This window comes from Bos taurus, chromosome X (assembly GCF_002263795.3).
Source record: "Bos taurus isolate L1 Dominette 01449 registration number 42190680 breed Hereford chromosome X, ARS-UCD2.0, whole genome shotgun sequence".
Lineage (NCBI taxonomy): Eukaryota > Metazoa > Chordata > Mammalia > Artiodactyla > Bovidae > Bos > Bos taurus.
In genome coordinates, this window is record NC_037357.1 from 67174205 (window position 1) to 67196010 (window position 21806).

General features: G+C 37.0%; 1 protein-coding gene across 3 annotated transcripts in view; it reads right to left on the reverse strand.

Annotated features, from left to right (window-relative positions):
• The window catches only part of APOOL (apolipoprotein O like), a 217660-nt gene that overhangs the window by 126563 nt on the left and 69291 nt on the right, over positions 1-21806 (reverse strand). For all 3 annotated transcript variants that reach the window (XM_059883312.1, XM_059883311.1, NM_001035031.1), the window contains 4 exons: positions 14972-15091; positions 11405-11459; positions 8967-9065; positions 1022-1113 (listed from right to left, as the gene is read on the reverse strand). In XM_059883312.1, the coding sequence (XP_059739295.1) occupies positions 1022-1113; positions 8967-9065; positions 11405-11459; positions 14972-15091 (366 nt within the window). The remainder of the gene's footprint in view (positions 1-1021; positions 1114-8966; positions 9066-11404; positions 11460-14971; positions 15092-21806) is intronic.

Sequence of the window (21806 nt, forward strand, 5' to 3'; positions counted from 1 at the left end):
GGACGTCAAGGCTGTATATTGTCACCCTGCTTATTTAACTTATATGCAGAGTACATCATGAGAAACGCTGGACTGGAAGAAACACAAGAAACACTGGAATCAAGATTGCCGGGAGAAATGTCAATAACCTCAGATATGCAGATGATACCACCCTTATGGCGGAAAGTGAAGAGGAACTAAAAAGCCTCTTGATGAAAGTGAAAGTGGAGAGTGAAAAAGTTGGCTTAAAGCTCAACATTCAGAAAACGAAGATCTTTAATATATTAGGCCATTTATGTTTCTTATTTTGTGGATTGTTTGTTCATATACTTTCTTCATTTTCTTAGAGGGCATTCATTGTTTTCCTATTGATTTACAGAAGCTTTTAATATATTGAAGGATATTATTTAGTCCTGTATTATATATGTGCAAATAACTTTCCCAGTTTTTCATTTATCCTTTAACTTTGTACATGGTATACTGTGATCAACAGAAATGTATGACTCTGATGTAGCAAAATACATTATTTTTTATCTTTGATGGCTTCTGGCTGTGTTTTAAGAAGGCCTTTCCTATCTCAAGATTATACAAAAATACCTTTCTGCTCTTCTAATATTTTATAGCATTATATTTTCTCATTATATTTTTATTTCACCTGCAATATTTTTGCATGATATTTGGTAAAGGTCAAAGTATTTTTCTGAAATGTCAATTATTCCAACACGTTTCTTGAATAGTCCACCTTTTCTTTACACACTGATCTGAAGTGCCACGTGTACATTAATCCTCAAATCATCATTTATATTGTTGAATTATATTTTAACAAACTAATCCTATTTATTTGTGATAATCATGTAATTAACAATGGCATTAACAAGCTGAGATGCTAATGTCATTTTGCCAACAGAGTTGCCACCAGAGTTAATACCAACTATATTTCCCTGAAAATTAAATGTTACAGGTACTGTGTGACATTTAAATATTGTCACACTGAGAATTTAAACAAATACTGAAATGAAGCTATCACTTAAAAAGAGCTTACCTTTGCAATTATTACTGATTGAACGGGGTAGCAAACAGTTGCTCCCAAAGTGGCCAATCCCAATGGATAAGCAATTCTCTTAAACCGAGAACCTGTAACATTCAAACAAACTATTAAACTCCAAACAGATGCTGCCAGACACTTGATGCTTTTAGAACTTTAATGTTTTCTGTGTTCCCCTTTAAGCCATCATCTATGCTTATTTTTTAGGTAAAAACACCAATCAAGATGAGAGTTAAAATGTCCTTAAGTATTACAGTTCAATTAATCTCCCTTAGTTGTCACATTCAATTTAAGAAAAGTATTCTCAATCTAACATTGATAATTACCTACACAAAGGGGGTTGATAATTTTCTTCTTTTTAAAAGCTAGGTATTTTTTCATGTCCTAAGAAACCCAGAGTTGTAGCCACAGTTTTTCCAAGTTTGTAACACCATGTTAAACTGAAATGGACTCTTTTCAGATATCTTTTTTTTTTTTTTTTTACTAACTCTCTAGAAAGCTGAAATGATCCAGCTAACTAATAAAGATTTTAAAAGGTACATAACTCCTTCATGTCATTGATTTAGAATACTGAAGTAATAATTTAATAATTGCAAGTAATTTGTAATAATTCATTAATTTTCACTTTTGCCTTAATTAAGCATCTAGGAGTCATTTTCAAAGTGTTTAAATTAGCAAAATTCTTCAAAAAAAATCTTCCAAATAGAACCTAACTAGGAACTTCATATATAAAATCTATAGACTTGAAGTTACTCCAGTTAGCCTGAGGAAGTGAAGCTCATATCATGCCCTACCTACGTGGCTTTTCCAGTATTCCCATACCACCACTGAACACTTTCATGGAACCCTAGATTCTACAGAATAGTTTGAAACCCACTACTCTAAGCCATAGCTTAGTTCAAACAGACTGTTAGTTCAAAACAGTATGTATCTTAAGTGCTTGTGTGGGTACACTTGACTCTAAATATGATCTGGGAAACTATTATAGATATTGCAATTTCTAATTATGGTAAGTACTTTTATTCTCTGGAACAGAATTTACAACTCAGTTTAAAAATTGGACAGTTTATCTGGTATATCAGTAAAATATACCAGTTTATCTGGTATATCAGAAAAATATATCAGGCAACTTAACAGTTTAGGGAAGGTAACACAAGATGTATTTCTCTAACTGGTTTTGACTATTAGTAATGAGGCCTTCTACAGTCATGTCTACAATAGATTGAGCATTGAGGGAGGTGGGTAGGTAGGCAGCTTCCACCCTTAGTTTTACTTTCCTTTAGATACAGACTGGTTTTGGTGATATTGGGAAAGAAGGTATAATTATATTAAAATATGTCTTGCTCACTATTATCCTAGTATCTGTAGTTTGGTTCTTGATTTTACTGACCTAATATTTCTTAATGTAGGTTTCCTTGACTCAGCCAAATTCTAATTCTGCTGCTCCTAAACTTGGAAAGTGGCAGTTTTTCCTTTATGTGTCATCTTATTTTATTCTTTATTTACTTTTTTTGTACTTGCTATACTTCTTAAAATCATTTTAAAATTGAAGTATAACCATTTCTTTATTGATTGACATTGAATAGTATACCATTCTCTAAACAACTATCCAAATGTCTAGTGTATGATGCATACATATGCTTGGATTTATTCTGTTTTTTTCATATGAATATATATCTATGGAAAAAAATGAAAGTGTGGTTAATTTACAATGTTGTGTTAATTTCAGGTGTATAGCAAAGTGATCTAGTTATATATATTCTATTTCAGATTCTTTTCCATTATTGGTTATTACAAGATATTGAATATAGTTCCCTGTGTTATATCATTGTTGTTTATCTAGTTTATATATAGTAGTGTGTATATATTAATCCCAAACTCCTAATTTTCCTCCCTCTCTCATCCCCACTATCCCCTTTGATAACCATGTTTGTTTTCTATGTCTATGATTCTATTTTTGTTTTTTAAATAAGTTCATTTATATAATTTAGATTCCATATATAAGTGATATCATATGATACCTGTCTTTCTCTTACTTCACTTACTATGATAATTTCTAAGTCCATCCATGTTGCTGTAAATGGCATTATTTCATTCTTTTTTATGGCTGAGTAATAATATTCCATTCTCTCTGTGTGTATATGTACACACAAGATGTATTCTTTATTATTTAAATATTAAAAAGATTTGCATTCATCCTTTCTTTACTTGATATAAAAGGCCAGGTTACAAGAAAATAAATTGCATTTGTGTTCAACTGCCCTACTGCTATAAGTAGGAAATGACTCTAGACATAGTCACTAACTAGCTATATAATATGTACTATGCAATCACTGAATGATTCCCTTTCTCTAGAGCTCTATCTGTAGCATTATATGATTACACTAAACCAACATCTTTCATACTTTTTTGACCATGACTCACATTGAAGAACAAATTTGACCTATCTCTCTTTGTCTTTTTCTATTTCTCTTTCTCACACACACACACACACACCACTGAAACAAAAGTTTCACAATATTTATCCATACTGAGTATAAAACACTCATATTTGCTATCCTCCTCTATTTTATTTTTGAATAAAATGCTTCCTGAGAATCACCATATTTATTTCACTACCTACTTATAAACTGAGCTCTGTAATTAAAAAAAAAAAAAATATTGGGTTAGATTATTCTAGCTCTGACACTTTGGAGTCATTGTGGATGACCTAAGGAACAGTTTCTCTTACAAGTGGATTATGAGAACTGAGTAATACACTTTGGCCAGTTTCCTTTAAAATTGAATTCTTTGTCTTATTGTTACATATGATGATCTTGGTTTTCAATGTCTTTCCTAACAAATAATTTATAATATGTATGCAATTAGAGGTTGCATATAGTGTTAGAATAAAAACTATGATACAAGGAGCCATTAATACTATCTATAAAGAAAGTGTTAGATCTATTGTGATAGATACATGGGCTATAGTAGAATACTGGAATGTTTTTATAACTTACAGAGGTTTTATATGTGATTAGGTATACTTGGATTGAGGCTACTTTAAAGACTAAAGCTGGGTAAACCAACAATAATGTATCTGATGTCAAACTCCAGGCTGGTTCAGACATGTGGTTCAGCTGGTTCTAACCACATGTAATTTAGTTTGGAGATAATGACTGGCATTGGGAGACAGAGGATAAATGGAAGGCGCTCAAAATGCCTACTGACCAGAGAACTGACCAGCTTAGTAAGGGCTTAAGTGAGGAGGGGAGGCAGTAATTTCTACTGAGAGAGATTTCCATACCAGAGATGGAAAATGGGCAAATACAAAATTCACCATGTGCTTATGAGAGTTATTTAATGATGTGCAGAAAACAGTTAACATATGCCCAAGACTGCTACCATTAGTAAGGTATGCTTGCAAGACTGGCAATTAGCTGGCACCTGGAAACCTGACTGGTAAGTAGTTCACTACACTAACAGAAACTGTTTCCTAAATCACAAGAATGGATCAGTTCAGTTGAGTTGCTCAGTTGTGTCTGACTCTTCACGACCCCGTGGACCACAGTACGCCAGGCTTCCCTGTCCATCACCAACTCCTGGAGTTTACTCAAACTAATGCCCATCGAGTTGGTGGTGCCATCCAACCATCTCATCCTCTGCTGTCCCCTTCTCCTCCCGCCTTCAATCTTTCCCAGCATCAGGGTCTTTTCAAATGAGTCAGTTATTCGTATCAGGTGGCCAAAGTATTGGAATTTCAGCTTTAGCATCAGTCCTTCCAATGAATATTCAGGACTGACTTCCTTTAGGATTGACTGGTTGGGTCTCCTTGCAGTCCAAGGGACTCTCAAGAGTCTTCACCAACACCACTGTTCAAAAGCCCCAATTATTCAGTGCTCAGCTTTCTTTATAGTTCAGCTCTCACAAATAACATGGTTTATGCTGAACCACTATTGATACTTTCATTCTGGGAGTCTGGAGTCTTGGTACATGCCAGAAAGACAGTGTTTATATGACTAGCCTCCAATAATAGACTCGGTCACTCAGTCTCTAATGAGCTTCTCTGACTGACAACATCTCATAAGTATTGTCACAGTTCATTAGTGGAGGAATTAGGTGCATCTTATATGTGAACCATGAACTTCCAGATGTTCAAGCTGGTTTTAGACAAGGCAGAGGAACCAGAGATCAAATTGCCAACATCTGCTGGATCATCAAAAAAGCAAGAGTGTTCCAGAAAAATATATATTTCTGCTTTATTGACTATGCCAAAGCTTTCGACTGTGTGGATCACAATAAACTGTGGAAAATTCTGAAAGAGATGGGAATACCAGACGTCCTGACCTGCCTCTTGAGAAACCTATATGCAGGTCAGGAAGCAACAGTTAGAACTGGACATGGAACAACAGACTGGTTCCAAATAGGAAAAGGAGGACATCAAGGCTGTATATTGTCACCCTGCTTATTTAACTTCTATGCAGAGTACATCATGAGAAACGCTGGGCTGGAAGAAGCACAAGCTGGAATCAAGATTGCCGGGAGAAATACCAATAACCTCAGATATGCAGATGACACCACCCTTATGGCAGAATGTGAAGAGGAACTAAAAGCCTCTTGATGAAAGTGAAAGAGGAGAGTGAAAAAGTTGGCTTAAAGCTCAACATTCAGGAAACGAAGATCATGGCATCTGGTCCCATCACTTCATGACAAATAGATGGGGAAACAGTGGAAACAGTATCAGACTTTATTTTTTGGGGCTCCAAAATCAGTGCAGATGGTGACTGCAGCCATGAAATTAAAAGACGCTTACTCCTTGGAAGGAAAGTTACGACCAATCTAGATAGCATATTCAAAAGCAGAGACATTACTTTGCCAACAAAGGTCCGTCTAGTCAAGGCTATGGTTTTTCCAGTGGTCATGTATGGATATGAGGGTTGGAGGGTGAAGAAAGCTGAGCACCGAAGAATCGATGCTTTTGAACTGTGGTGTTGGAGAAGACTCTTGAGAGTCCCTTGGACTGCAAAGAGATCCAACCAGTCCATTCTAAAGGAGATCGGTCCTGGGTGTTCTTTGGAAGGAATGATGCTAAAGCTGAAACACCAGTATTTTGGCCACTTCATGCAAAGAACTGACTCATTGGAAAAGACTCTGATGCTGGGAGGGATTGAAGGCAGGAGGAGAAGGGGACAACAGAGGATGAGATGGCTGGATGGCATCACTGACTGGATGGATGTGAGTTTGAGTGAACTCCGGGAGTTGGTCATGGACAGGGAGGCCTGGTGTGCTGCAATTCATGGGGTTGCAAAGAGTCGGACATGACTGAGCAACTGAACTGAGTTGAACTGAACTGAACTGTGACTTACACAAGGAGCCTGGCAGGGTAGTCATCAGGGTCGCAAAGAGTTGGACATGACTGAAGTGACTGAGCATACACACATGACTTACACGACTCTACTGGGAGAAAACTCCTGGAAGCTTGTAATTCATTTCCTCTAAGCTTTGCCTGACGTATCTTTTCTCTTTGTTGATTTTACTTTGCATCCTTTCAATGGAATAAATCTTAGCCATGGATATGACTATAGGTTGACTCCTCTAAGTCTTCTGAACTAACCATCTAATCTGGGAATGGCTGTGGGGACTCTCTCTGTACAAGTGGTATAGTGAGAAGGACGGACAAAGTTGGTAGAGATACGGAGTACAAAGATGAAAAGAAATGAAATATATTAACCCTCATATGCTGAATGAGAGTAGTGATTGAGTTGTCTACCTCAGAATCTCCATTCCCAGCTAGCTGATGTCAGTTCCAACAACCTTGGTCAGGATGAGACAAAGAGAGAATAAAATTTTTCTGAGATGTATCAGTATCTCTGTCTCAATTTCTTAATATAGTCCCCCAAATATGGGTGTTCACAACTAAGCAGAGAAAAGCAGTTTGAGTGGTTAGTATACATTATTATATAAATGTAAATTTTTCAAGATCTTTTTTTTAATAGCGAGAGATTATTAAGATCTTGTCAAAAATAATGTTATCTAAGAGATGAAAAACAAAATGATAAATTACAATTTTAACAGGAACAGCTCTATATTTTTCAAATTTTATTTTTAAAAGACCATTCGGGAAATTCAACTTTTGGCAGGGGTTCAGTTCTATCCATTTTATGAAATGGAACCATGAGTCATGAAACCACCAGAGTCATGAAACCACCACTACAATAAGGATATGGTCTATCACTCCTAAAAATTATCTCATGCTATCCCTTTGTAGTCACACCTTTCCCCCACCCCTAATCCCTGTGAACCACTAACTTATTCTTCGTCACTAAAGTTTTGCCTTTTTGAGAATAATATGAATGGAATCATACATTGTGTAACTTTTTAAGACTGGCTTTTTTAACTCAGATTCATCAAGATTGTTGTATGTGTCAATGGTTCATTCCTTTTGTTCCTAAGTAGTATTCCTTTGTATGAATGTGCCATAGATTAGTTCACTGTTGAAAGACATTTAGGTTGTTTGCAGCTTTCGGTGGCTATGAATGGAGTTACTATAAATACATCAGGGAAGCCTGGCATGCTGCAGCTCATGGGATCACAAAGAGTCAGACATGACTGGGCGAATGAACAACAATGACAACTATAAACATTAGTGTACAGGTTATCCAGAGTAAATACCCAAGAGTGGGAATACTGTGTCTCATAGTAATTACATGTTTAACTTTATGAGAAACTGTCAGGCTATTTTCCAGAATAGCTATCTCATTTTGTATTCCTACCAAAAGTGTACAAGAGTGTTAGTTGCTCTACATTCTCAACTACATTTTGTATGAGCATTCTTAATTTGAGATATTTTTTTAATTGTTATTATTATTATTATTTTTTTTTACTTTACAATATTGTATTGGTTTGCCATACATCAACATGCATCCACCACAGGTGAACACGTGTTCCCCATCCTGAACCCCCCTCCCATCTCCCTCCCCATACCATCCCTCTCAGTCATCCCAGTGCACCAGCCCCAAGCTTCCTGTATCCTGCATTGAACCTGGACTGGCAATTCGTTTCTTATATAATATTATACATGTTTCAATGCCATTCTCCCAAATCATCCCCCACCCCGACCCATAGAGTCCAAAAGACTGCTCTATATATCAGTGTCTCTTTTGCTGTCTCACATACAGGGTTATCATTACCATCTTTCTAAATTCCATATATATGCATTAGTGTACTGTATTGGTGTTTTTCTTTCTGGCTTACTTCACTCTGTACAATAGGCTCCAGTTTTATCCACCTCATTAGAACTGATTCAAATGTATTCTTTTTAATGGCTGAGTAATACTCCATTGTGTATATGTACCACTGCTTTCTTATCCATTCATCTGCTGATGGACATCTAGGTTGCTTCCATGTCCTGGCTATTATAATAGGTATGTATTGTTATCTCACTGTATCTTTTTGAAAAAAAGTTATTTATTTTTTTATTGAAGGTTAATTGCTTTACAGAATTTTGTTGTTTTCTGTCAAACATCAACAAGAATCAGCCATAGGTGCACCCATATCCCCTCCCTCCTGAGCCTCCCTCCAATCTCCCTCCCCATTGAACCCTTCTAGATTGCTATAGAGTTCCCTGAATCATACAGCAAATTCCCATTGGCTATCTATTTTACATATGGTATTGCAAGTTTCCAGGTTACTCTCATCATACATCTCACTCACTGTAGTTTTAATTTGCATTTCCTTAATAACTAATGATATTGGACTTCTTTTTGAATCACTGTATTTCTAAAAACACAAAAAAGTCTTTGTGAAAGTAAAGTAAACACACGGTACTATAGAATCTAAAAATTTTTTACATTAGCCTACCCTACTAATATTCAATAAGGGATATGTGGTTTTCCTGTAGCAGTAAAATTCAGAAATTAGTATAACAGCATTGAAAGAGGGAATATATATATTTTAACCTTACCTTTTCTTGCTGAAATGAAGCCTGCCAATCCTGAAACTGTAATCACTCCAATTTTTGGAAGAAAATCTCGAGGTGGATTCTTCAGATATACATACGCATCTCAAGAAATCAGTTAAAAATTAATATGAATAACTTACAATTTTGGGCATTCATATCAGTATGATGAAAAGTTAAGAGATTTGCTTAGATAATAGCAGATGATTTAAACATTTGTGAGAGCCAGCTCATGGGAAAAGAGCCTGATGATGGGAAAGATCAAAGACAAAAGGAGAAGGGGATGAGATGGTTGAATGGCATCACTGGCTCAATGGACATGAGTTATAGCAAACTCCAGGAGATAGTAAGGACAGAGGAGCCTGGCAGGCTACAGTCCATGGGGTTGCAAACAGCTGGACAAGGCTTAGTGACTGGAAAACAACAAAAAGAACTACACAAAATAATGATTTGAGAAGCAACTTAAAAAGCCAGTTATAATAGTTACCTGCTACAGAATAAAAATCTTCCTTCCACAGCTTATTTAATAGCATTTGTTTTCTTAATAGAGGTGATTATTACACTTTAATGAAATATAATGCTAGAGTGCACACCTTAAGATGGATTACTATAAATTCCTGATTGTGTATGTATAATAATGGAAATGCTTCTGGCCTTATCTATTTAAACAATGGTATAATACAGAACGGAGAAGGCAATGGCAACCCACTCCAGTACTCTCGCTTGAAAAATCCCATGGACGGAGGAGCCTGGTAAGCTGCAGCCCATGGGGTCGCTAAGAGTCGGGCATGACTGAGCGACTTCACTTTCACTTTTCACTTTCATGCACTGGAGAAGGAAATGGCAACCCACTCCAGTGTTCTTGCCTGGAGAATCCCAGGGACAGAGGAGCCTAGTGGGCTGCCGTCTATGGGGTCACACAGAGTCAGATGTGACTGAAGCGACTTAGCAGCAGCAGCAGCAGCAGGATACAGAAAGAATTGAAATAGATACTTTATTAAGGAACTTTAAATAAGGGTCTAGTAAAACATGCAGCTACTACACTCTGCTTGTCACACTATCCCCAGTAACCTCAGAGTAGTTGTTGCTCTCAGTTAAAACCAATGGTCAGTGTACAGACAAAAAGTAGACAGAGGGTGGGTAGAGGTCCAGATTTCTTGACTTTTTTAATATGTTTATATGGTTTCTGGTTCCAGGCAACCCAAAAAAACACTCTTCTATCATAATTATTTAATGGATTTCATTTATTTAATATTCCTCAAGGCTGATGAGGCATATAACTTGGAATTAATTGGAATTAATCTCTACACACATTATATGATGATACATATACAGGTTATCAGTATCAGTGACATTTAAAGATTTTAGCTAATCTTTCTGTCCCTACCGCCAACACACATTTATTTTGACAACTGACTTAGTCTAAGAAGGGAGCTATATTTGCTGCCAAACTCTATTATCAAATTTACAAGTCAAATACAATTATTTTCCAACATTAGCTCAAAAATTCTAGGGTGACTAATTGAAGTACTGTTTCCGAGCAATAGGTAGCAAACTACTATGCATTTTAACAGCAAACAGTACTTATTTAAACTAACTAATAATAATGGAGATATATTTCTAGTTTATGGTTTATGAATATGTAATATGGGTTTTGTAACCAAAACAGTTTGAGTCCAGGTGTTGCCACTTACTAGCTATGTGACTTTGGTAATCCACTTAACCCTTCTAAACTACAGGTTCGTCATCTATAAAATGGGAGTAAGTATAATACCAACACGAAGAAGGCAATGGCACCCCACTCCAGTACTCTTGCCTGGAAAATCCCATGGGTGGAGGAGCCTGGTAGGCTGCAGTCCATGGGGTTGCTAAGAGTTGGACACGACTGAGCAACTTCACTTTCACTGTTCACTTTCATGCATTGGAGAAGGAAATGGCAACCCACTCGTGTTCTTGCCTGGAGAATCCCAGGGACAGGGGAGCCTGGTGGGCTGCCGTCTATGGGGTCGCACAGAGTCGGACACGACTGAAGCGACTTAGCAGCAGCAGCAGCAGCAACCCTGTATTAGGTGTTCTAAGGGCTACAGAACTCAAATAAGACACGGTTGCTGATCCTTGAGAATTCAACACCCTGATTAAGCTGTCTAAATCAGTAAGTGACTTAGCAGCAGTAGCAGCATAATACCAACATTCACAGGTTTGCTACAAAATTAAATTAGATAAATTATGTAAAATGCTTATTATAGTGCCTCAACATATAATAATTGCTAAATAAAAAATTGATACCATTGCTTTATTATTGTCATAAACTGCTATATGGAGTATCTTCTGAGTTGGTCAAACATGATAATGATTAACATTCCAGGTATGTTTTCTCATATGTAAACCCTGCAAGTTAAAAAGACAATAGAACATTTCTGAATATAGATGGTTCACTCACCTACCTTTTCCAAATTGCACTGTATCCATTATCCCATTTTTCACAAAGACATAAACGCCCTAAGTAAAAAGGAGGGGAAAAAGGACATCTGTATTTTTGAAGATGTTGATAATTAGATCAAATAGCCCACATCTCTGAGAGTGTATGAAATTTCACCAAAATAAATTTAGCTTCTCTATTATCTATCAAGACACTTCTTGAACTTAGCTTCTCTTCTTGTTTTTCATCTATTTAACATGGATAATACATGTTATTATTTTCCTCATATAAATGGGTAAAGTAATGCCTAGAAAATAATCATTGCAGATCACAGAAAAGTTATTACAGAAATACAAAGATTTATCATCTTATTTTATGACAGTGTAGAAAAATGAATGGAATTTTTAAAAAGCATGAAGAGAGGTACATTTCAGCCTAGAAGCAACATCTGATTAATAAAGATGTAACAGCAACAACATTAATGATTTGTGGAGAAAACAACAAAAAGCCTAAACAAAGTGCTTCACCTCCCTTTTTCTTAGTGTGCATTCAGTTCAGTTCAGTAGCTCAGTTGCGTCCATCTTTAGTGATACCGTGGACGGCAGCACGCCAGGCTTCCCTGTCCATCACAAACTCCCGGAACTTGCTCAAACTCATGTCTATTGAGTCAGAGATGCCATCCAACCATCTCATCCTCTGTTGTCCCCTTCTCCTCCCGCCTTCAATCTTTCCCAGCATCAGGGTCTTTTCAAATGAGTCAGTTCTTTGCATCAGGTGGCCAAAGTACTGGAGTTTCAGCTTTAGCATCAGCCCTTCCAATGAATATTCAGGACTGACTTCCTTTAGGATTGACTGGTTGGGTCTCCTTGCAGTCCAAGGGACTCTAAAGAGTCTTCTCCAACACCACGGTTCAAAAGCATCAATTCTTCAGTGCTCAGCTTTCTTTATAGTCCAATGCTCACATCCATGCATGACTACTGGAAAAACCATAGCTTTGACTATATGGACCTTGTCAGCAAAGTAATGTCTCTGCTTTTAATATGCTGTCTGGATTTGTCATAGCTTTTCTTCCAAGGAACAAGTGTCTTAATTTCATGGCTGCAGTCACCATCTGCAGTGATTTTGGAGCCCAAGAAAATAAAGTTTGTCACTGTTTCCATTGTTTCCCCATCTATTTGCCATGAAGTGATGGGACCGAATGTCATGATCATAGTTTTTTGAATGTTGAGTTTTATAGTGTGCATTAGAAAAATAAATAAGACATTTATCTTAGGATAGAAATCATCCTACACAGTTTTTCAATAGGAACATAAATTCTCTGCAAATCAACATCATATTAACCCATTTGAGGGATTAAAGCTTTAAATTAAATTACTTATTTTACCTGTTTATATTTTAATACAGGAAATATTGTTACACACATTTTTTTAATAGGTATTATCTCAATTACATCAGAAGAAAAATGAAGGTATGGTATAATTTACCAGTATAATTGCCCATTGTCATGCTGTACTCTATCAATGGAACTACAAAACACAGTGTAAATATATAGTCTCCTTCTATGAACTAGATGCTATGAAATCATGGAATAAAAACAACAAAAAACACAACAAAAGATTTTCAAAGAAAAGAAAATAGAAATAATTACATTAAATAAGAAAGAAATAAGTTATTGCTATTGACAAAGTATTAGTAACTTTGTCTCAGATACATTCATGATGATCAGGTCCAGAACCTGTTCACTGTGTTTTAAAGCTGTACAAACCAACAGGTACCTTAATTGCCACTGAGCTATTTTTCTTTAGGTATTGTCTCTTGAGTAAATGTTACCTTCAAAGTTATAATACTTACAGACCAGTTGATTGGGAATCATGTAACTGTTGAGGAAGAAAACTAGTCACTTCTTTTGGGAAATTTTCCTTAGCTGTGTTTAGGAATTCACTTTTACCACTGGAGGTCACTGCTACCTGAATTTCAAAACACTAAGGAATAGGAGTAGAAAATGAATTTGCCCTCCATGATTCTAAGTTTAATGAAAAATGTATTTTGAGTCAGAGTTAATTTTTAGAGAATAGATTATTTTTAAGAGAAAATTAGAGAGGAAATGTTTACATTGAAGATGAAATGCATTTTAAAGCACCCTCCTTCAACTTATTCAGTTCAGCATATTAACAGAATAAAAAGTTCTTTTGGTCTTAAATTGGGTGATGGTAACAATAGCAATTGAAAGATCTCTCAGGAACAATTTCCCTCAATGAAAACGACTTTGAGGACACGATGGAAAATGAGCTCTCAAGAGACTTCAGTCTGAATCATCCAGATGTTGACACATAGCCTCAGGGGCATGATTCAGACCTTATTAGTTAAGCTATTTCTTGCTAAGACCAAACTATAGTACAACTAGTCAAACTATTAAGAGTGTATTAAACGTCCATCAGAATTGTTTGACAGGCATAAAATAAAACACCATGTATTCATCAGATGTTTGAAATGCCAGCTGAAATGACCATAGTCCAAAGATTTGCTATTTAAGAACATTAGAATTTTCTTTCTAAAAAGAATGGATTAGAAACAAAAAAGGCACAGGGGTTCACAATTGGATAGGTTAGACTTGAGGGGAAGTTGTGTGGTTAATAGGTCAAAATGATTAAAATAATAGTACCAACATTATCACTATGACACTGATACTGGAAATGTTGATATTAGCACACATCTATGTGGATGTGATAATGAAACAGCAGTAATGTACCAGCTTATTCCACCATTCTACTACTGGATAGTGTCGATTCAAAGCTAAGTATTAAAATAAGGTGAATTCTATTTTGTCCAATAGATGACTATAGTCAGAAATGTCTTATGAACCAAACCCAATATGTGAACATTTTACTTAGTCAAATAAGGAACAATGCGGAAGTAACCTCAGAACTTCATGTAAAAACTCAAACAATGTTTTGTACATGCCATGTGACATAAATGCTTGTTGAACTTCTTTAATCTACGCAGTAGTGGTAGAGTACATTATATATGGCCACAAATTTTTTGCTGCTACTCATACTGAGAGATGGTATCTAATTCCTCTCTCATAAAGACTGTGTTGGCCTTAGTGACTTTATTTAACAACAAAGTATTGTACAAGTAACCTTCCCAGACATCTTAAGATAGGTTGGTGAATTGTGACTAGAGCTTCTTGTAACATTTTCTCTAGAAGCCCTGAACTGTACATATAAGTTATCTGACTACCTGAGGCTGGGTATAGATGCTTCAGTCAACATTCCCAGCTGAGCCCAGCCTTCTAGCCATCTGTGACAAGGTACCAGCAATGAGAATGAAGTTGTCTTGGACCCTCTAGATCAATCCCTTCACCTGACGAATATCACTGAGTGACCTTTGTCAATAACATATGTGACAGAAGAATCAGCTATCTGAAGTATGATTAAATTTCTGACTTACAAAATCATGAGTTAGAATAGTTACCATTTTAAACCATTAAGTTTTGGGGAAGTTTGTTACACATCAGTGGATAACTGAAACAACTGTTATGTAAGACAAATGAGAACCCTCTGATATTAAACCACTATCAGAATTCACTTACCTTGCACCAGCCAATATAACGACTGGTTGTAGTGCGAATGGATGCAAAGCCCATTTGTAAATGACCAGGCTGCTCTTCAACATATTTAGACTGGAGTGGTGGTGCAGTATATATGGGGAGCTAGAAGGGAAAAAGTTCATGTCAAAAATATAAAATAGCTGGACTTCTTTTTTCTAGCATATTGCAGGATAAGAATCCTTACCAACCTTGCTACTGAAAACAACTGAAAAATACTGATAAAATGTATTTTGCATGTGTGCTAGGTCATTTCAGTCACGTCCAACTCTTTGTGACCCTATGGACTATGTAGCCCTCCAGGCTCCTCCAGGCAAGAATACTGGAGTGGGTTGTCATGCCCTCCTCCAGGGGATCTTCCTGACCCAGGGATCAAATCTGCATCTCTTATGTCTCCTGCATTGGCAGGCAAGTTCTTTACCACTAACGCCACCTGGGAAGACCAAAATATGTTGTAAACCATCTTAAATGCAGGAATAACCTGGTAACGTGTTTATAAAGACTATTCAAAAGCCAGACATTAAGTGAAAGCAAAAATGCAGAGATGAACAACAAAACCAGCTTTTACCTTGATGTCATTTGCTGTGAAACAGATGGTTATTGGAGTATGGATTCAGAAAACAAAACCCAGAATGAGCTTCAGGTGGGCAATCTTACTGGAGACTACTTAAAAACTGGTATCTCAAGGTGCTGCATCCCAAATTAAGGTTGAGCTAGAAATAAACATTTCACTGTAAGGGACTGTTAAGATAACTGATTGTCTCAAAGATTGGTCACTGAATAGAGAAGAAAGAACATTTCCTAAGAATTGGCAATCACAAGTGAGAACTCATAAACTACAGCACAAAACTATCTCAATAATTTAAGAAATCTCAAATCAATTATACATGTAGTGTGCTCCCAGGCTGGTATACCCCACAGATATGTGGCAGATGCAAATGAACAGATCCTCTCTGGAGGAAGCTATGCAGACTTCAAAGAATTACAACAGATAAAGTTCTATGAAATATGAAACCACAATTTTGAAAAATTTAAAAAATTCAAAGAAGCAAAATTAGAAAAAAATAGAAAGGATCTTGACAAGAGCTAGCAGAAACAACAAAGAGCAGAATCAGAGCCGCAAAAATGTCAACACTAGAACACATGATATCAAATACATGTATTTTTTGTTGTTGTTGACAATGAGGGCTACTCCATTTCTTCTAAGGGGATCCTTGCCCACAATAGTAGATATAATGGTCATCTGAATTAAATTTGCCCATTCCTGTTCATTTTAGTTCACTGATTCCTAAAATGTTGATGTTCACTCTTGCCATCTCCTCTTTGACCATGTCCAATTTACCTTGCTTCATGAACCTAACATTCCAGGTTCCTATGTACCATTTTTTGTCTACAGGATTGGAATTTACTTTCAACACCATACCCATTCATACCTGATCATCATTTCTGCTTTAGCTCAGACAATTCATTCTTTCTAGAGCTATTTCTCTGCTCTTCCCCAGTAGCATATTGTACACCTACCAACTTGGGGTTCTCATCGTCCAGAATCATATATTTTTCCCTTTTCATAGGTTCATGGGTTCTCAAGGCAACAATACTGAAGTGGTTTGCCATTCCCTTCTCCACTGGACAACATTTTTCCAGAACTCTCAACCATGACCCATCCGTATTTGGTGACAAGATTCCAAAATGCAGTACATGGGTACAATCTCAAAAATGACAGAATAATCTCAGCTTGTTCACAAGGCAAACCATTCAATATCACAGTAATCCAAATCTATGCCTCAACCACAAATGCTGAAGAAGCTGAAGTTGTATGGTTATATGAAGACCTAACCTAGAACTAACATAAAAAAAAAAAAAAGATGTCCTTTTCACAATAGGGGATTGGAATGCAAAAGTAGGAAGTCAAGAGTTACCTGGAGTAATAGGCAAGTTTGGCCTTGGGAGTACAAAATGAACTAGAGCAAAGGCTAATAGAGTTTTGCTACAAGAACACAATGATCATAGCAAACACTTCTTCAAACAACTCAAGAGATGACTCTACACATGGACATCATCAGATGGTCAATACCAAAATCAGATTATATTCTTTGAAGCCAAAGATGGAGAAGCAAAAACAAGACCACTAGCTGACTGCCTCAGATCATGAGCTCCTTATTGAAAAATTCAGGCTTAAATTGAAGAAAGTAGAGAAAATCACTAGATCATTCAGGTATGACCTAAATCAAATTCTTTATGATTATTCAGTGGGGATGACAAATAGATTCAAGGTATTAGATCTGATAAGAGTGCTTGAAGAACTATGGAGGGGGGTTCATAACATTGTACAAGAGGTGGTGACCAAAATCATCCCACAGAAAAAGAAATGCAAGAAGGCAAAATGGTTGTCTGAGGAGGTCTTACAAACAGCTGAGAAAAGAAGAAAAGCTGAAGGCAAATTAGAAAGGGAAAAACATACCGAACTGAATGCAGAGTTCCAGAGAGTAGAAAGGAGAGGTAAGAAAGCCTTCCTAAGCTAACAATGAAAAGAATAGGCGAAAACAATAGAATGGGAAAGACTAGATATCTCAAGAAAATTGGAGATATCAAGGGAATATTTCATGAAAAGGTGGGCACTACAAAGGACAGAAATGGTAAGGACTTAACAGAAGCAGAAGAGATTAAGAAGACGTAGCAAAAATACACAGAAAAACTATATAAAAGCCTTAAGACCTGCATAACCATGATGTTGTGATCACTCACCTAGAGCCAGACATCCTAGAACATGAAGTCAAGGGGCCTTAGGAAGCATTACTACAAACAAAGCTAGTGAGGGTGATGAAATTCCAGCAGAACTATTTAAAATCCTAAAAGATGATGCTGTTAAAGTGCTGCACTCAATATGCCATTAAATTTTGAAAACTCCTCAATGGCTATAGGACTGGAAAAGGTCTGTTTTCATTCCAATCTTAAAGACAGACAATGCCAAAGAATGCTCAAACTATCATACAACTGCATTAATTTCACATGCTAGCAAGGTAATGCTCAAAATCCTTCAACCTAGACTTCAGCAGTATATGAACTGAAAAATTTCATATGTATAAGCTAGATTTAGAAAAGGCAGAAGAATCAGAACCCAAATTGCTGACATCTGTTGGATCATAGGAAAAGCAAGAGAATTCCAGAAAAATATCTAATTCTGCTTTATTGACTATGCCAAAGCCTTTAATTGTGTGGATCACAACTGCGGAAAATTCTTAAAGAGATGGGAATACCAGACCACCTTACCGGTCTCCTCAGAAACCTGTATGCAGGTCAAAAAGCAATAGTTACTACTGGACATAGAACATGGACTGGTTCAAAATTGGGAAAGGAGTATGTCATGGCTGTATATTGTTATATTGCTTATTTAACTTATATGCAGATTACATCATATGAAATGCCAGGCTGGATGAATCATGAGCTGTAACCAAGTTTGCCAGGAGAAATATAAAAAATCTCAGATATGCAGATGATACCATTATAATGGCAGAAATCAAAGAGGAACTAAAAAACCTCTTGATGAGGTTCAAAGAAAAGAGTTAAAAAGATAGCTTAAAATTCAACATTCAAAAAACTAATTTCACGGCATGGCAGGCATCTGGTCCCTTTCAGTTCAGTTCAGTTCAGTCGCTCAGTCATGTCCGACTCTTTGCGACCCCATGAACTGCAGCACACCAGGCCTCCCTGTCCATCACCAACTCCCAGAGTCTACCCATATACATGTCCATCAGTCGGTCATGCCATCCAACCATCTCATCCTCTGTCAGCCCCTTCTACTCCTGCCCTCAATCTTTCCCAGCATCAGGGTCTTTTCAAATGAGTCAGCTCTTCACATCAGGTGACCAAAGTATTGCGGTTTCAGCTTCAACATCAGTCCTTCCAATGAACACCCAGGACTGATCTCCCCCAGGATGGACTGGTTGGATCTCCTTGCAGTCCAAGGGACTCTCAAGAGTCTTCTCCAACACCACAGTTCAAAAGCATCAAGTCTTCGGCACACAGCTTCCTTTATAGTCCAACTCTCACATCCATACATGACCACTGGAAAAACCATAGCCTTGAATAGATGGACCTTTGTTGGCAAAGTAATGTCTCTGCTTTTGAATATGCTGTCTAGGTTGGTCATAACTTTTCTTCCAAGGAGTAAGTGTCTTTTAATTTCATGGCTGCAATCACCATCTGCAGTGATTTTGGAGCCCCAAAAAATAAAGTCAGCCACTGTTTCCCCATCTATTTGCCATGAAGTGATGGGACCAGATGCCATGATCTTAATGAATTTTTCTGAATGTTGAGCTTTAAGCCAACTTTTTCACTCTCCTCTTTCACTTTCATCAAGAGGCTCTTTAGTTCTTCACTTTCTGCCATAAGGGTGGTGTCATCTGCATATCTGAGGTTATTGATATTTCTCCCAGCAATCTTGATTCTCATGGCAAATGGATGAGGAAAAAGTGGAAAAGTGGCAGATTATATTTTCTTATGCTCGAAAATCACTGTGAATGGTGACCATAGCCATGAAATTAAAAGACACCTGCTCCTTGGAAGAAAAGCTATGACAAACCTAGACATTAAAAAGCAGAGACATCACTTTGCTGACAAAGGTCCATATAGTTCAAGCTATGGTTTTTCAAGTATTCATGTACAGATGGGAGAGTTGTACCATAAAGAAGGCTTAGTGCCAAATAATTGTTTTTATTTTTTAAATTGTGGTGCTGGAGAAGACTCCTGAGAGTACCTCAGAGCGCAAGGACATCAAACCAGTCAACCCTGAAGGAAATCAACCCTGAATATTCATTGGAAGTACTGATGCTTAAGCTGAAGCTCTGATATTTTGGCCACCTGATGAGAGGAGCCGACTCATTGGAAAAGACCCTGATGCTGGGAAAGACTGAGGGCAGGAGAAGAAGGGGTGACAGAGAATGAGATGGTTGGATGGCATCACCGACTCTATGGACATGAGCTTGAGCAAACTCCAGGAGATGGAGTGAAGGACAGTGAAATCTGGTGTGCTCCATTCCTTGCAGTCGCAACGAGTTGGATAGAATTCAGTGACTGAACAACAACAACATATGTTTTATATTTAGAGAAATAAAAGGGGAAATTTGAGTTTAAAGCTAGAGACTACTGAAAGGTTGTTATTGAATCACGTGAAGACACCGGGATTCTTGGCCCCAGGAGGAGAAGAATTCAATCTAGGGCCAGAGACGAGGCTTGATCGTTCAGCGCTTTTGTGTACTAAAGTTCTTTTAAAGTATGAAGGAGATAGAGAAAGCTTCTGACATAGGCATCAGAAGGGGGCAGAAAGAGTACCCGCTTGCTAGTGTTAGCAATGAAGTTATATACTCTCCAATGAATCCAAAGAATGTCTGGAGGTTATAAAGACCTCACCAGACCTACTCCCATAATTTACATTTTAAGATAACAGAATTGGCCAGAAGGTTTAATCCAGAGACTGTCCTCAGGTAGGATACATTATTGTTATATAATCCTAGGGAATGTAGAGAAGGAAAAAAAGTTTGTCCTTTCTTCCTCCTTGAGAATTCCAGACCCCTCTCTCCTTGGGGACCCCTAGACACCTTATCAACCTGCCTAGGAAATGACTCTATCACTACAAAAATTACCAAAGCTAATGAAAATAAAGTGAAAGAGAACTAACTTCTAGAACTGGAGATTAAAACTTAAAGAACTCAGTCGATAAGTTTTCATAGATCAGAAACAGTTTAGAGCTGCTGACGGATTTTGTGAACTAGTAGTCCTGAGAGAAATTGTTATGCAAAGAAATGAAAAAAAAATATGAAAGTGGTATGTACAATAGATTGAGAACTATCAACTTAGGTCTAATCAGAGTTCCAAAAGAAAGGAGAACGATTGGGGCAGAAGTAATATTTAAAGAGAATAGTTAAGATTTTTCCAGAACTTACAAACACTTGACAAGTTCAGAAATGCAACATATCCCAAACAGGATAAATAAAAAGTGGTCCACAACTAGACAAATGATAGTGAAACTCCATAATGCCAAGAAAAAGAGGGGGTATTAAAAAGAAAACCAGATAGAAAAAACAGATTACCTTCAAATGAATAAAAATTAGATAAAATTCTGAAAAACAACATTGGAAAGCATAATATCTTCAATGTGCTAAAAAAGTAACTCTACTGAGAATTATATATTCAGTAGAATATCTTTGTTTCAAAAATGAGGGGAGAAGTAAGGACACATTCAGACAGACAAAATCCAAGATAGTTTGAAACAAAATGATGTTCAGTGGGAAATTTCGAATCATGTACTTAAGGTAGAAGAAAAATGTTCCCATTGAGAAGGTCTGTGATAGAAGAAAGAATCATTAGCAAAGAAAGTTGTAGATACATGAGTAAAACTGAAACAATGAAAATATACCATAATAATTGTATGCATGTATTTAAAAAATAGAACTATATCCCTGAAGGTAGTATAAATTAGGAAAGGCTTCTCAGGTGGTGCAGTGGTCAAGAATCCACCTGCCAATGCAGGAGATGAGGGTTAAATCCCTGGGTCAGGAAGATCTCCTAGAGCAGAAAATGGCAACCCACTCCAGTATTCTTGCCTGAAAAATTCCATGGACAGAGGAGCCTGGCAGGCTACAGTTCATGGGGTCTCAAATAGTCAGACATGACTGAGCGCGCACACACACACACACACACACACATGTAAATTAGGAAGGGATGACAGAAATTAAAATGTTCTCAGTTTCTAGTATTGTTTGGATGGGGGAGGTGAATATAATGATGAGACTGAAATGATTGAGTGTTACTCAGCCATTAA